We start from the raw sequence: 17,777 nt of genomic DNA, 5'->3' as shown, positions 1-17,777 counted from the left end.
TCTTTATGAAATGCAGATTCTGGTCCAGGGAGTTAGGTTGGGGCCTGAACTGATGCATCTCTCACAGCTCCCAGTAATGAGAATGCTTGTGGTCCAACCATGCTTTGAGTAGCAAGTGTCAAGAGCAGTGCTTCTCAAACTTTAATGTGCATAAGACTCACCTAGAGAACTCAGTATTTCAGCCTGTCTGTGACCTCCTCACCCCCAAGATCCTGATTCAGTAGGTCAGAAATGGGGTCCCAGAACAAGTGCCCAGGTGATGTTCATGCTGCTACTCCAAGGAACAGCTTGAAATGATAGCAAGTCACAAAATCCAAGGTAAGGAAAAAAAAAGGTACTTGTACTATCTACCAAACGAATCAAAGATGCTGCAGAGACACCAGGAAGAGCATAGCAAAACCACTACACTTTATAAAGTGAAGGTCATAAGTGAGGCAGATACCATCAAACGATTTCTGCTTTCCTTAGTTTTCTATTTCTAGGCAATATGCCCTCCTTGCTTCTATATTTTACCTTGGAAACAATTACCTTGCCAAAGTGCTGTAGCTATTTTTGAAAGAGAGGAATCAAATCAATTATTTGATTTTTTCCCAAGGCATAAGAAATATGCTAACAAGGTCCTTGAGAGCTCTCTGTGAGATATACCTAACCCATCTAGAGCACATGAGGCTATATTTATTAAAGAGCCTTGAAGGATATTTCATTTTGTTCAAATACAATTTTAAATACAGTGTGATGTTGCTGTCACTGCCTGATTTTCTGTATCTTTAAAACAGGCTTTCCAACCTCAGCAGTATTAACATCTGGGCCTGGACAAGTTCTTGTTGGGATAGGGGGAGGCTATAATTTTAGGATGTTTAAGCTCAACCCTGGTTTCTACCAACTAAACACTAGCCCCAAGTTGTGACAACCAAAATTGTCTACAGACATTGCCAAATGTTTCATGGAGGGGTAAAATCACCCCCAGTTGAGAACTACTCTTTAAAAGCAATAATAAAATGTAGTCACCCTTGGGCTGGGGTTGTAGCTCAATGGTAGAGTGCTTCCCTAGCATGTGTGAGGCACTGGCTTCAATTCTCAGCACTGCATTTACATAAATAAAAAATAAAAGTCCATCAATAATTTTTAAAAAATATTTTTAAGAATGTAATCACCCTTCTAAGAAATCTAACTTTGGATAGGTTGATGCTAGATGGAGCTGTGACAGAACTTTATATAGACAGTTACCAGAAACCAGTACTAAGATTCTTGTGGCAACAGGGAAAAAAAAAACCAGTTTACCTTTTAGCAGTGGGAAATTGAGAAATGTGGCCGAGCTCAAACACTCCAAGAACCTAATAGTGCAGTACTGCAGTGCAGTACCTCAAGCATAGTGCAGTACTGCAGTGCAGTACCTCAAGCCTATCTCAAAGGTGCTTGGTATAAAAGTCACAAGAGACCCCTTTCAAAGCCCAGCATTAAAAGTTATCAACTACTTTCTGCCCATGTCTACAAAAATACCATAACCACCCACATCATTTGGAGAAAGCATTTAATCACTTTGCTGTGACAGCTATCCTTTTTTCTAGAAGTTTCTTTTCTGTCTTTTTGTGAATATTTAACATCCTGTGAGCCTTAACCAGTGCACCTGAGGGGCTAGGATTTACTAGACATCTCAGTACTTATTTCCCTTTCTCATAGATCATAAGACAAATAACTAGAATGACACGAAGCTTACTCATAAGCCAGTGGTTTTTAAACTTCAGCCTGCATCAAAACTACCTGTAAAGCTTATTAAACCACAAATCACTGGGCTGCACCCCCAGAGACTCTGATTCACTAGGCCTCGGATGGGGCCTGGGAATTTTCATTTCTAGCTAATTCTTCAGTGATGCTATTGCTGCTGGTCCAAGGACCACACTTTGAGAACCATTTCCATAAACCAAAATAATAGTTCTCAACTTTGACTGTATATCAGAATCACTTGGGGGAAATTTTTAAACCACTCACGCCATGACCCCATCCCAAACCAATGAAATAGGAATTTCTGAGTGTGGGATTCAGTCAGTAAAATGTATGTAAAGCTACACACATGATCCTAATGTACAGCCGGCATTGAGAACCACTGAGCTACATGAAATACATTCCAAAGCATTTGGAGTGCAGAGTCTTACCAGATGGTGCTATTTAATAGAGGAAAGATGGATCAACGTAAGTATCGCTTAATCCTTGAGAGGTATGACTCAGACCCCTGATGATTCCTTGAGGATTACTTCTCCAGTTCCAACTGAAACCATCCTAACTCTATATTCTAAGCAAGGTTCAAGCCATAGGTGCATATTCTCCACTTTGTGTCTCATTAGGATGTGGGCAGCATTGGAGCTAGGGATTATAAATTAGAGAGTGGGAGGAAGTAGTCAAGGCTTGAGGGAAGCAAACTCTCAAGGAGGGTTAAGGAGTCCATAGCTGCTAGAAATCAGGAAAAGGCAGCTGTCAGCAAGCCAAGCCATCAGGACAGGCCTGGGCTTCTGTGGAGGCTGGATAGTAGGAGCATGTCAGGGATTCAAACTAGATGTCAGAGAGTCTGTAGTTGCTAGTTTAGAACTGGGACACTGGTGATCCCAGAGGAAATGGTGCTTTTTACAACTCAGAGACAGATGTAGCCTTCATTTTTAGGAAGTGCCTTGCCATAAAAGCCACTGTTTACCTTTCAACTCAGCCCAAGGTTTCCCATTTATTGGTGTTTGGTGCCACAGTAGTATGCTCAAGGGACATATAAAAATGCCCCATGAAAAATGCATTCAAGAAGTTTCTATCCAAATAATTACCTCTTGCCTCTGCTCTATCTTAGTGAGATCATAATGTCCATGGACTTAACAGTCTTGACTATTTTAGAACTGGAAAGGTTAATGCTGCCAGGGTCCCATTGCTCTGGACTTGGCTGATGGTGTGCAGAGCAAACCACTTCTCTTAGGTTACTGCTCCATATGTGCAACTCAGGGTGTCTCTGCTGTTCTGCACATGTCATCTTTCTCCCAGAGATGGGCCAAAAGGAACATCCCCTCTCAAGGAAAATGGCCCCCACATGAGAGAGGACCATTTAAGTTGAAAAAGAAGTTAACTTGTTTAAGAATATGCATAACACGCATGTGTCTCAGTAGATTCTACAGCAAGCTGAGGGCCTGGGAATCATTTCTAATTCACACAATGAGGGATGCAGGAAGTTCTCAAGAACATCCTCTCACAAATTCCATGTCTCTTCCTCTGTACTCTGTATAAAGCCTCCTGGAAAATTGTGAAGTTCTATATTAATGGTAATGATATTCATCAATATTGGCCTAAAATGTTCACTTGTCTAGAAAGTTGGAGGAAAACAAATTAATGGAATAATATGGAGGCATTTGAACATTTATGATAATCCACAAAGGGATGGCTCAACAGGAAAGACCACAGTTCCCATTCGCAGAATCTCATAGGAAGGCAGAAGAGGGAAATAGCTGAAACTTAAGCCACTCATTCAAGTATGCCATTAGGAACTAAGCACCACATTCATCCATGGGAGGGGAAAGAATGCGGGTTAGAAACCAGTATTGACAGGTGGCTTTAATGCAGGCTAAAGTTTGAAAATCAGAAAAAGATAGAAACACTGGGGAAATTAGAGCCCCTACTGCTCCAAATTTGCCCCAGATTGTGAATCTTAAACACTGCATTCCTGAGAACTGATGAGACCTCTAATAAAAGATAGGAAACTCCTATGCTCAGCCTTACAGCGGTTTGTCCTCAAAATCCCCCCCTCCCCTCTGTGGCCAAGCCCACTTCCCTGTCCATCATTTCCACCTCCACAGAAAAGCAAAACGTACCCCCTCCCCCATTTCTGGTCTCCCAATGGCCTAATCTGGGTTCCCTTTTGGTCCCCACATACTAGAACACAAAACAATGATGTATGCTCTCAAGCAATATTTTATACTATACTATTATTCCTAATCAAACCAGATCTGCTCTTTCATTTCAACCTGTTCTCCTTATGAAGCAGTCCCATAGCTCCCTACAGACTCTGAAGGGAACTGTAAAGGCTAATTGTAAATTATGAAACGTTTCTAAGTAGATTACATAGTCATGTTGTCTTGAATATCATATAAATAGGTCCTAAAACTCACACCACAAAATTCAGCCTTTTAAAATGCATAATTTATGTTTTTAATCTATTCTTTTTTAATTGATTTTTTTAAATGACAGCAGAATGCATTACAATTTTTATTACACATATACAGCATAATTTTTCATATCGCTAGTTGTATATTAAGTATGTTGACACTAATTCATGTCTTCATACTTGCACTTTGGATAATAATGTCTATCACATTCTACCATCCTTGCTATCCCCCTGCTTCCTCCCCTTCCCCTTCCACCCCTCTGCCCTGTCTAGGGTTCGTCTATTCCTCCCATGCTCCCCCTCCCTACCCCACTAAGAGTCAGACTCCTTATATCAGAGAAAACATTCAGCGTTTGTTTTTTTGGGATTGGATAACTTCAATTAGCATTATCTTCTCCAGCACCATCCATTTACCTGCAAATGCCATGATTTTATTCTCTTTTATTGCTGAAAAAATTCCATTGTGTATATATGCCACATTTTTTTATCCATTCATCTCCTGAAGGGCATGTAGGTTGGCTCCACAGTTTAGCTATTGTGAATTGTTCTGCTATAAATATTGATGTGACTGTGTCCCTGTAGTATGCTGATTTTAAGTCCTTTGGGTATAGACCCAGGAGAGGGATAGGATAGTTGGGTCAAATAGGATAGTTCCATTCCCAGATTTCCAAGGAATCTCCATACTGCTTTCCATATTGGCTGCATCAACTTGCAGTCCCACCAGCAATGTATGAGTGTGCCTTTTCCCCCACATCTTCTCCAATACTTATTGTTGTCTTCATAATAGCTGACATTCTGACTGGAGTGAAATGATATCTTAGAGTAGTTTTGATTTGCATTTAGTTGTGCAACCATCACTACTAGCTAATTCCAGACATTTCTTCACCTTCCAGAAAACCCTGAAATCATCAGCATCACTCCCTATTCCCTTCTTTCCCCAATTCCTGACAGCCACTAATCTACTTTCTTCCTTTGTAGATTTGCTTATTTTGGAAATTGCACATAAATTGAATCATATAACATGTGGCCTTTTGTGTCTGGCTTCCTTCACTTAGCATAATGTTTTCAAGGTTCACCTATGTTAAAATCTTACCTTATTCCTTTTTATGATCAGATAAAAGTCCATTGTATACCATTGTATGGCTACACCGCATTTCATTTATTTGGGAGCATTTGAGTTGCTTCCACTTTTTTAAATAGGAATAATGCTGCTCTAAAATATTTGTTTGATCCTGTCTTTCTTGCTGCATGCCCTACTACATGTGTTTGTGTGGACATATGTTTCCATTCCTGTAGGAGTGGAATGGCTGAATCATATGGTACTTTTGAGTCTGACATTTTGAAAAACTACCAGAATATCACCAGCAATGACTGAGACTTTCAGTTTTTTCACATGTTCCCCAACATTTGTCATTGGGTGTCTTTTTTATTATAGCCGTCTTCATGGTATGAAGTGGTGTCTCATTCACATTTCAAATTGAATTTCCCTAATGATGATAATGTTAAGCATCTTCTCTAATTACATATCGTTCTTAGAGAAACATCATTTCAAATTATTTGTCAACTTTTTACTTGAGTTATTTTCTCCTGAGTTGTAGTATCTTTGTGTAATCTGGATATAAGTTCTTTATCTATAAATATTTTCTTCTGTTCTATGAGTTTTTCCTTCTTTTCGCTTCCTTGATGGCATCCTTTGGGGTATAGACAAAAATTTTGGTGAAATCACATTTGTCTGTTTTTTTTTCCTTTCTTTGATTGTTCTTTTGATGTCCTATCTAAGAAACCCATGTTTACTCTACAGTCACAAAGCTTACTCCTGTGTTTTCTTCTGAGAGTTCTATAATTTTCACTTTTACATGTCTGATCCATTTTGACATGATTTTTGTGTATGATTCCAGGTTCTATTCAACTTCATTCTTTTGCATGTGGCTATTCAGTTACCAGCTATCAATTATTGAGTTCATGGTGTTAAGCATTCCTTCATTTGCATGGACCAGTTGTATATTTTCCTGAAAAAATATCATTTTGAATACTTGGTCACATATATTTTGTGAGAGTCAGGACAAGGTCTTGCTATGTTTCCCAAACTGGTCTCAATCTCCTGAGCTCAAGTGATCCTTCTACCTTAGCCTCCCAAGTAGCTGGGACTACAGGTACCTGTCATCATGCCTGGCCCTTTGCTGACTTTTTTATGATAATGTACCAGGTACTATTCTTGATTCTGGGAAAACAGAGATAAATAATTCATAGCTGTTGCTCTTCATAGATCTAACCTTTGTGGTGTGGGGAATTAAATAGAAATAGCAAATAACATGGTGAAATAGTGTGTGTATGATGCTGGCCCTGTGCTTGGCCCCTAGAGTGTGTATAGTAAATGGTGCCTTCTCTGAAAATAGTGTTATTAATGGCCATTATTATTATAAATGTTAATCCTGAAGTATGCACGAAGTGTTGTGGAGGAAGGAGTGACTGACTTTTCCGTGTCTCCAGATTGTGTCACTTACAAACACTTCTGGGGCCCAGGAAGAGGAGGGGTGCAGGGCCTTTGAGAGAGGATGGACCTCAGGTGTGTGTATCTTGGAAGCAGCTGGTTTTCTTGCCTTGTTGAGTGTCATCTCAGAACTTGGCTATGTGACTGCTGATTCCTGTCCCACTCTGTACCTAAGAAGGGACATCCACCTTCATAGCTCCGTACAGATTTTGAAGGGAATTGTAAAGGCTAATTGTAAATTATGAAATGTTTCTAAATAGATTACATAGGTATGTTGTCTTGTCTTGAATATCATATAAATAGATCCTAAAAATCTCTATTCCTTGATGACTGACCTCATAAATTATAGAGCAAAGGTGACTTTTTCATGTAAAAATTATAGCACTCTTTGTAAAATAGCAAAAGGTATTAATTTATATAATTCTATCATATGACTCAATCATTACTAATAGTGGGAAGTATTGCTGGATTGCATTTGGGCTCCACATTCCAAAAAGAACCCATTATAATTTTTTTTGGGGGGGTGCTGGGAATTGAACCTAAGGCCTTGTGCTTGTGAGGCAAGCACTCTACCAACTGAGCTACATCCCCAGCCCAAAAAGATGATTTTAAGAAATCGTTTTTCCACCACATTGGTCATTTGTTTTGTCATCTTCTAGCACATGTTAGCAAAGAAGTGAGAACAGGTGCCATAAGTTTAAGAAAAATGTGTTGGAGATTTTTTAAGAAACCTTAAACCACACACATTCCAAAAATTAACATAATTTAATTTAAGCTACAAAACACTTTAGTCTGGTTAGGTAGGATGCAGTTGTTTTAAAGGATAATTTTAGAACTGCTGATGCAGGGCTTAGATCTCAATTTAAACACATAGTATTCTGTCAAAAAAAAAAAAAATGAAGGTTTGCTACACATGGTGGTGCACATCTGTAATCCCAGTGGCTCAGGAGGCTGAAGCAGGAGGATTTCAAATTCAAGACCAGCCTCAGCAACTTAGTAAGGCCCTAGGCAACTTAGGGAGACCCTGTCTCAAAATAAAAAAATAAAAAGGGCTGGAGACATGGCTTAATGGCTAAGAGCCCCTGGGTTCAATCCCTGGTACAAAAATTAATAAAGATTTTAATATCTGATTTTTTTGTCATTTATCTACCAGCTATGGATTTTCATTCAGTCATCATCTTAGTTCAGTCCATCAGGCATGTATCAGCTGCCAGATACACAGAGAGATCACACCCTGTTCAAGGGTGTGATTCCTTGTCCTGAAGGAGCTCATGATTTGTAGGAGACACAGTGTCCAGTGTAGGACACATACATTGCTAGTTACAAGAAGCAGCAAATTTTGATACCTGCTCTCATGAAGTTATCAAAGGCTTAGAAGCACAAAGCAAGCAATGATTGGTCCAGATTCTGAATGGGGCCAATCTGGAAGAGTTTTCCCAAAGAGCTGGCACATGATCTGGAGCCTGAAGAGCCAGCAGAGATAGGGTCCAGGAAGGCCACCATGTGAGCACAGAGGTAGAGAAGGTATGCAGGGTAAACTGAGGAAGTGAGGCCACCTGGAACACCTGGAATGATGAAGGGATGTAGTAGGGCATGCAGCAAGAAAGACAGGATCAAACCAGTGTGTAGCCTTGATTTAGCTAACTAATGAGTTCAGACTTGATTTTGTACCACTAGGGAGCCATGGAGGATTTTTGTGTAGGACTGTGGCATGATCAGTATAGAAGGAGGTCAAAGATTAAGTTGAAGGTGGGGGAAAAAAATTAAAGACCATTGTTAGATGATGAAAATATCATCTTTCCAATTTTATTTCATTTAAAAATCCCAAGGAGTGGCTATGTGTTTCAATTTTAATAGTTAATTTTGCATCTGTCATACTATTTCTCTCCTCTTGTACTTTTAACAGAATCCAAGCAAAAGCTGATAAAGCATGAACTTCTTTTTTTATTTTTATTTTTTTGCAAGAATAACATCTGAGTCAGTACGCCAGATTTTCTCCTTAAATATCTCATAGCCTGGGCTGGGGATGTGGCTCAAGCGGTAGCGCGCTCGCCTGGCATGCGTGCGGCCCGGGTTCGATTCTCAGCACCACATACAAACAAAGATGTTGTGTCCGCCAAATACTAAAAAATAAATGTTGAAATTCTCTCTCTCTCTACCTCTCTCTTTAAAAAAAAAAAAAAAAAAAAAACAGAAAAACAAATATCTCATAGCCAAGAGAAAGAACCAGCACTCAGTTTTACATTTTAGGAACAGGACAAGGAAATGGGTCTATATTACAGAAGAAAGTAGAATTGACATAAAGCAGGACAGTTAGATAAGACTTTAGTCTCTAGGCTAGGACCGAAATCAGTTACTAGGATTGCACTCCAGCTGTGCCTCTCATCAGCTGTGCAACCTTAGGCATGTTACTTAAGCAATCCGTGCCTCAGTTCTTTCATCGGTAAGATACAGGTAACAGTAGTTATCCGCAGGCATTGTTATGAGGATTAAAAAAATTGACATATGGAAAGTGCTCCAAACAGTGCCTGGACAATAATAAGAGCTCAATAAATGTGAAGAGTTGTTATTTCATTGCTAGCTAATAAAAATGAATTTTCTGGCCATGACACATTATAATTTACAAAACTTTTTCACATACCCACTAGGTCTGGAATTGCCTAGCAAAGCATGTCTCAGAACATGCCCCTATCTTTAAGCAAAACACAAGGTGTATATTTCTTTAAAAAGTATGAGGTTTGCATAAAAAAGCTTGTATATATAAGAGCTTGTACACAAATTTTTGCATATAAAAACTTGTACACAAATTTTATATTTTAAGGAAGTCCAAGGATGAGTTCAGTCCTCGAATTCTTCAGGCAGCAACTTGGTATCATTTTCTTATGAGGAAAATTCTCTGAAAATGTCCTGGAAACTGAACTATGATTTCATTTATTCTCTAGGAAAATCTCACCTGGCCATTGTCCAGCGGGTGAATAACGAGGGAGAGGGGGACCCTTTTTATGAGGTGATGGGCATTGTCACACTGGAGGACATCATAGAGGAGATCATCAAGTCAGAGATCCTGGACGAAACTGACCTCTACAGTAAGTTCAGGGCCTCGGCTGTTTCTCCGAGGTCATCTTATTTTCCTCACAATTAGCTTGATGTGTACAGTGTAAAAATGTCAGGGCAAGCCCTATGCACTGATGTGTGACAGCCACCTCTGCCTGGTGCTGGCACAGCCAGATACCATGGCCTGAATCAACCTGAGTCACTAGCAAAGTGTGAATCAGGAGACAACCTCCAGGAACTAGCCTAGACTAGGGAAAGGAGACCTCCCAGCCTTTGGATGAAAAAGAGACATGGTGTACACTTCAGGGTGGCTGGAACCTTTCTGTCCTTGTTTCTGCCCCGTGTTGTTCCTGAATTGCCTTTTTGTATACTTGGAGGCAGATCCCAGGACCCCTTGGAGTTCCACTTACACCAGACCACCAGGGGGACCGCAGTGGAGACTGTCGTGGCATTGCCCTCTCCACACCTAAGCCAAAAACTTAAATGTCCCTTCTTGGATGCTGCTCTTCTCCCCGATCCCTTTTGACATCACCACCCTGGGTTCCTCATTGTCCCCACTCGCCCCTGAAGCAAGTGCCTGCCTGGCTCCTACCCCTACTCCCCTCACCCTCCTACCCTACCACCTCAGGAACAAAATGGACTCCTCTCTGCAGACACTTCTTTGACTTCCAAGCCTTAACAAAGCTCTGCTTGCAAACATTACGAAGGCGTGCTTTGTCTCTGGGATGGGAATGTTTTCTAAATCCAGGGAAGTCACTGGGCCAGGAAGTGTTTCCTCCTCAGGATTTCATCTCATGGGACAGCCATCCCTTTCCCGTCAGATATCTCAGTTCAGACCTCTGTCCTTAGTTTGCTAGACGTAGCCTTTGAGAAATGCTCCCGGGAGGAAAAGCATTGATTCCATATGGTGCAGAAAGGGAGCCTCCCCTCTGGATCTAGACAAGATCAAACCTGAAAGCTGGGCCAGAACTTGACAAAATCTAGGGGGAGTGTCACAGTGCCTCCCTCCAGGGACCTGTTTTTTTCTGTGCTGTGCTGGCCAGACTCTTTGAACAGGGATTGAGCTCAGAAATGGCCTCTCCATCTCCATTCCAGCTCCCTTTTCCACCTGTGCCCACACCCTTGCTCTGGAACTCCCAAGTGTCTCAGTAGAGACAATTGTGAAAACATCACATTGGAGTATTATTGTCTGAGAGTTGTTTAAATGAGTAAGGTCCTCTCAGTGTATTTGTTTAAACAACCTTACTGTTTCATTTCTAATTAAAGAAATGAAGGCAGATCCCAGGACCCCTTGGAGTTCCACTTACACCAGACCACCAGGGGGACTGCAGGAATGTTTCTCTAATGACTAAATATGGAGTGCCATTCTGATGGGGGAGAGGGAGGGATATGTAGGCAAACGTGTCATACAAATCAGAAGGTCCTGAACCTTGACTTGCTACTCATATGTTGAATGATCCTCTTTCTACAGAAGAGGGTCAGGGATTTTCTACCCTTAAATAAAAAATTCTGGTGCAATTCTTTAAGAACTGTGAAAAGACCGATGAGCCAGGAATATTGTGTTTCTTCGTACATGACCCTGACTTCTTATGTGATCTGGACACCTGCATCTCCACACCTAAGCAAAAGGAGTATTGTTAAAGAAGGGACCCAATGACTACAAAGACCCACAAAAGTGGGTGGAAGGGCACTTTCTCCCTTCTAGAAGGAAATTTAAAGGATCCAGAAGAAGCAGGCTCCAAAAGAAGAGGGAGTCAGATTCTGGAGTCCTATTTCCTGCCCGGGTTCACCCCCTTCCATTTCTACTGCCTCCAGTCCACTTGCACAATAAGTTCCCTGTAGCCTTATTGTTTTTCAGGTCAAGTTTGGAGAGAGAACCCAGGTCCCTTTCCTGTTCCCCTTAGCACAGGTGAGATAGGCTAGCAGTTTCAAAATGTTTTCAAAGCTCAGGGAAAGCAAGAGAAATGACCAGAAAACATCCCCACTAAATGTACAGCTCTGTTTTTTTTTTTTTTTTTCAAAGACAACCTTAAAAATTAAGAAAAAAAATTAAATTGGGGGAAGCAAATTTTCTCAACCTCTAATCACATGCCCAGTATACAGGCTTTTGGAGGCTCCAGGACCTGCCTAAGTCCCCTGCATTTATAGATTATGGATCCACTCTTGTTTCTTCTCCTTTCTTTCTTATTGTATTTTCCCTGATTTTTCCCAGTAGAGGGGCTGGGGTTGAAGCATGAGAACTCTGGCTGGTAAGAAAGTGGCATGCCTCCGCTATTGCTCAGAGCATGGTTTAAATCAGCAGGAAGATGAACTCAGTTTGGGGGAAAAGAGGGGGTCAGAAGCAGAAATGCCCAGGGCCCCACCAACCGCAAGAATGTCAGTCCTTCAGGTTTGTATGACTGTATAAGCGCTTTCACGTGTGATCTCCTGTTGATGTTTCATAATAACTACATTAGATAAGTAGAAGTGCTATGTTTAAATATGCTTGCCTCCTTGTATAGATTAAAGCAAACAGAAACTCTGGTGCTTAGAGAGGCTGCACAGCTGATAAGTAGAGGAGCCAGCGCCAGAATCCCGACTTGGGAACCCCACGCCAGCCTTTTCCCCTTTGCTACTTCTACACCTAAGAGTAGATCACACTGAGAAGTTGAGAGCTATCTCCCACCTGCTACCCCATGTTGGTCACCTCTCTTCTAGCAAAGAGGCATTGTGATGTCCTAGAACAGAAGATAATAGTTGGCCCTGCAGAAATGTGTGTGGTCCCAAAGGATGTGTCTGTGTCCCCTGTGACTCTTGTTAAATCTCTAAAGATCAATAATGATTCTGAGATAGTTGAAATCTGACCCCTGTGACCCTGCAGCCGACAATCGGAAAAAGCAGAGGGTCCCACACCGGGAGAGGAAGCGGCATGACTTCTCCTTATTTAAGCTTTCCGACTCAGAAATCAGAGTGAAGATCTCGCCACAGCTTCTGCTAGCCACGCACCGATTCATGGCCACAGGTAAGAGCCCACCCTGGTCTCCAGCCTAAAGCAGCCCCAGCAGAATCTAGGGTGGGACCAGGCACCACCCACTGTAATACCTTCCAACTTCACCTCCACATGTGGAGGCACCAAGAAACCACTGTTCTAGGAAGAAGGTTGCCTTCTGCAGGGTGACAGAATGCCTCTCCCTGTCCTGAGGTGAGAAGCTAAAAATAAACTCCTTGTGAGGAAGGTAAAAATTGTCTTTGAACTCTCTGACCTTCTCAGCCACACTTAATCAATGTGCTAAACTAGAATGAGCATATCCATCTCTTAAATTCAGTGTTTTATTAAGTCAGCATGTATTTATTGAGTATACAATGAGTGCTAGGAAGCACCGTTCCATGTGCTGAAAAGTAGAAAATTTTAAATTAGAGCTTTTTTAAAGTCAGGTTTTCAACATGTGATCTAGTTCTGAATACAGATTTCTTTCAACCACAGGCTCATTTCCCAGAACAAAGCAGTTCTACCTGTTTAATGTAATCTAATAATATGCTAAAGTATAAATATATAATAATATCTATTAATAAATAAATGTGATACAATGATGCTTCACATTATTGACAACTTCTCATTTAAATAAGTACCTGTCTCAATAAACTTGGGATTACATTGCATTCATCAGACAAATGTCATGCAGATAAGTCAGAAAAAATTCTCTATATTTCATTCTATGATAGTGTTAAAGTCTTTGTTCTCTATATGGCTTAGTTATCCATGCCCAACTTTAAATAAAAATCAAAGAGAAAATTAATAACAAACTGACAGTTCCAGACTGGTGACCTACTTCTCCTGAGATGCTGTTGCAGAGACACAAGTCCCCAGAGGGCATGAGGAAGGCCCCGAGATGCACACTTGGATTTAGAATCCTTCATCCCCAAGGAATCACAGAAGCCCACCAGCCCAGTGCCCGGGGATTTGAAGGGGGTGTTCTACATGAACTCAGCTGCACCCACTCTGACTCCTCCCAGCTACCACTGCTGAAGTGGGCAGGGCATGGGAGGGGCTCACTCCTCTCTACCTCCCACTGTCTCCTAGAAGTGGAGCCTTTTAAGTCTGTGTACCTTTCGGAGAAGATCCTGCTCCGTCTCCTGAAACATCCCAACGTGATCCAGGAGCTGAAATTTGACGAGAAGAACAAGAAGGCCCCAGAACACTACCTCTACCAGCGCAACCGCCCTGTGGACTACTTTGTGCTGCTCCTACAGGTGAGTAGGAAAGTCAGGGAACTTGTAAGGGCAAGAGGAAGGCATCTGCAGAGCAAAGGGGAATGGCATGCCTTCCTCCATGCCAGGTGCCAAGCCTTGGCTGGCTGCCGTGAGAGAAAGACCACTGGGGAAGTCATTTCTGTGTGACCTACAGGAGGGGCCTAGGCAGAGAAGACTAGTGTCCTAGGAGAGGCGAGATCTTTGACCTTTAGTCTGACCCCTCAGTGATATTTCAGGAGGGACTGAACTTCTGAAACTGCTACCCTGCACAATCCCAGGGATCTCCTTATCTCTGCTTTATCCCTCAAAGTGAAACTGTCTACTGCCTCATAAACTTTAGACAATTCTTATTTAAACCCTTTCCTCTGTCAAGCTGAAATCTCACTGTCTCTGACTTCCACACTGGTCCTCTCTGTGCTCTCTGGAGGCACATGGGACGCATTTGTTGTCTGTGCCACATTCAACCTTTGCATCTTCTCCCCTTCAGAGGAGCAGGAAGGGAGAAGATGACTAAGTAAAATAAGTGCAGCATCTTCCCGGTATTCATTCAAGGATGATCACTTTCTGCCCTGGGTCAGGCCTGACTTGAATAAGTGTCAGGTGTGGTTCTACTGGAACACTGTTGGTGCCCTGTCCTGGCCCCACCATGAGACAGAGAATCTCTTCCCAACAGAATCATATGGACCCTAAAAAAATGATGGTCTTGAGAACTTGATAAAGCTCAATGAACTTAGAAATTACCTCTCTTTGTTGTGGTCCACCTTGGCCTCTGCTCTGACACTGTCATTTGCCTCACAAATATCTTTCTAAATAGCCTCAAAAAAAAAAAGGACCTTTCTTCTCCAAAAATGGAGTCACGTTCTTCAGTGTTGGCAATTGAGATGAGTCCCGTTACAGTATTTATAAAACATAATACCACATAAAACCTTTGTCTTACACTAATCAAAAAAATCTTGGTTCTCATATAAAATGTGAAGGGAACAAATTTTATAGCAAAAGGGTAGGCTCAGAAATTGGAAAGATATGCCTTTAAAATTCCAATGTTGCCATTTTCTAACTAACCTGACTGTTACTTAACTTCTCTGAGCCTCAAAATTGATGCATGTAAACTAGGGATAAAAATGGTATAGATCCCATGGGTCTGTGGGGTCAGTTGAAAAAGAATCCATGTTTGCATATAACCCAGTATCAGATCCATAAACACACTATACACTAGCCATAACTATCATCTATAATTCAAAAAGCTTCACACATGATTATATTTTTTTAGTTGTAGATGAACACAATAAATACCTTTATTTTATTTATTTATTTTTATGTGGTGCTGAGGATTGAACCCGGTGCCTCACATGTGGTAGGCAAGTGCTCTAACACTGAGCCACAACCTCAGCCCCATGATTAGATTTTATCTCAGCCAGACTTTTTTTTTTTTTTTAATGGTCTAATCTCAGACTAACCCAGTTGGGGGAATGTTTATTTATGGGGCTCTGACTTTTAGCTGGTTCTTGATCCTGTGTCATGGGAGGGCCATTACTGTATGCAAGGAGAGCTTGGTTATTCATGACTGGGTGTTGCTTTATGAATAATGAAGGAATGAGTTTACTGCGAAGAGTTACCAAAGCTGGAGCTGCTGTTTTTGCAGCATAGATCTGGATAGAATTAATATTGCCCTGTGATAAAAACAAAAATCTACTTGTCATCCAAGCCAAAGTCCTTAGGGTCATAATTTATAATAGATCTGGAATTGCTCATACACACAACGCCCTCAGTACCCTCCTTCTTTCTCCAGGGTAAAGTGGAAGTGGAGGTCGGTAAGGAAGGCCTTCGCTTTGAGAATGGAGCCTTTACCTACTATGGTGTCCCAGCCATCATGACTACTGCTTGCTCAGGTATTCCATTTTCCAAGCCATGGCTTGTTGGGAAGCAATGGAATGTCTTAGAAAAATCATCTAGGCTCAAGTCTTGACTCCTCTTTTGACTCCTGTCATGGACTCTGGACAAGCCACTCAACTTCCTCGGCTTCAGTTTCCTCTCTGAAAAATGGGCATAAAAATCACTTTTCATAAACTTTGTTCATGCTTAAAAAAAATAAGAAAGGAAAAATGAAGTTGGAAAAAGCAATCACATTATCAAGTGTTGGGGATGGAGAGTGGTATTTCTCAGTGTGAAAGACAAGTTTATTTTGCTTTTTTATACTTGTTTCCTACCTTCCCTTTGCTTGCCTTGTTTTTACAGGGTTAATTGGTAGTGGGGGGCGGAATGGAAGTAGAGATTCCTAGAAGAAGGTGTGTTTTCTGAATGGCCTCTGAAACCCACTGCATCCTTCTGTCCTTAGATAATGACGTGCGGAAGGTTGGAAGTCTGGCTGGATCCTCTGTCTTTCGTATGTATCTCTCAAACCCCTTCCTCGTCCTTCCCATCGTGGTCCTGCCTCAGCCTACTCTGGGGACCTGGACCAAGCACTTTGAGCCTGGGATGGGCTAACACAAATGCTGGCAGCCTCTTTAATACTCTGCCAGGAACACTGCCTCCTGCCAGGTACCCACAGACCACAGGGGCTCAGGTTCTGAGTGTCCGGAATGTTTTCTGTGGCTTCTCTGCTCACATGCAAGTAATGAATGGTGGTAGGGGGTAGGTTTGTGATGGAGGTACCATTTATTGCCACCTGCCAGGCATTGCAGGCGGGTGACTTGTGTGCTTTGGTGGAGGTCAATCTTTCCTTCTCCACAATGATAATTCGCCCTGGCCTTTACTTGAAAACCCCCATGTGCTATTGTTGTGTCTTGTGATATTTGTCCTCAGTAAAAAGTGACTGTGAGATTTGGGGATGTAAATCTCAGGCTGGTGCAATATGTTGCTTATCTGCTTCTCTCTCCTTGCTCACCACCTCTCAGCTGGTGACAAGGTGGCTACCAGCTGGCCATGCATGCTGCTGGGGCAGGGGGCAGGGGAAGCTGGCACAGGGCTAATGGCTGGTTTGCTCTGCACCTTCTGTGCTGTATCTTCTTGCTGTTTCCTGTGTACAATTATTGCACATGTGTTTAGAGAGCATGGCATTTATTGTAATAGCAATGATTCAGAAAGAATTCTTTCTCTAGATTTCCTTTTGATTCACTGGTCTGAATTTTGCATTGCATTCAGCTGTTAGTGTTTACGATGGCCACTTAAATACCAAATGGGGTGTTTGTTTTCTCTCATCATAACAAAGATTTTGCATATGCCTTCTATTGGGATTTATTAGAGGGTCCCAGAGTTTGATATCATAGTCCCCAGAACACAGAAAGGTAAATGCCATTTTAGAATGAGAGAAACTAAAGAAATGACTGGCTCCAGATTACCCAGCAAGTTAGTGACTTACCTAGATGCATCCTGGTGTCCAGACTAGCTCATGCAGCACGATGAAATACAGATTTTAGATCTATCATGTTCCAGAATGCAGTTGCATTGTGGAAACAGTGGAACAATTGGCCATGTAATTTCACTTTCCAGCCCAGCAGATGGCTAAAGTGAAGTCTATGTATCTGCCACACCAAAGAACTCGAATTAAAGATCTGTTTTTTAAAAAAGGTACATAATTATACTTATGAAAACCAACAAATCTCAATCAGGGTTGATGAAGGAAGCAAGTACTCAACATAAGAATGCCAGATGGGTGAGGAACAGGTTGCTTTCTCAAAAGGCGATTTCTACCATCTATCACAAGACTGCTCTTGGAACTCTAATATGTTCCTAGAAATGTTGGCCCTGTTCTTGCTCTTCTATAAGAAAAAAGAGATAGGAACTCTGAGAAAAAAAGAGTTTCATGGGGCTTCTCAACCCACCCACCCAATTTAAATGGCCTGTCTTTAAGAAAACAAATTTTAAAAAGTC

General features: G+C 41.6%; 1 protein-coding gene across 1 annotated transcript in view; it reads left to right on the top strand.

Annotated features, from left to right (window-relative positions):
* The window catches only part of Cnnm1 (cyclin and CBS domain divalent metal cation transport mediator 1), a 56,136-nt gene that overhangs the window by 19,803 nt on the left and 18,556 nt on the right, over positions 1 to 17,777 (top strand). Inside the window, exons 3-7 of the mRNA XM_034635846.2 lie at positions 9,566 to 9,709; positions 12,538 to 12,678; positions 13,738 to 13,907; positions 15,697 to 15,796; positions 16,243 to 16,290. Coding sequence (XP_034491737.2) covers positions 9,566 to 9,709; positions 12,538 to 12,678; positions 13,738 to 13,907; positions 15,697 to 15,796; positions 16,243 to 16,290 — 603 coding nt within the window. The remainder of the gene's footprint in view (positions 1 to 9,565; positions 9,710 to 12,537; positions 12,679 to 13,737; positions 13,908 to 15,696; positions 15,797 to 16,242; positions 16,291 to 17,777) is intronic.

Source organism: Marmota flaviventris, chromosome 4 (genome assembly GCF_047511675.1).
Source record: "Marmota flaviventris isolate mMarFla1 chromosome 4, mMarFla1.hap1, whole genome shotgun sequence".
Lineage (NCBI taxonomy): Eukaryota > Metazoa > Chordata > Mammalia > Rodentia > Sciuridae > Marmota > Marmota flaviventris.
Note: the sequence above shows the minus strand (reverse complement) of the source record. Positions and strands in the feature narration are given on the sequence as shown.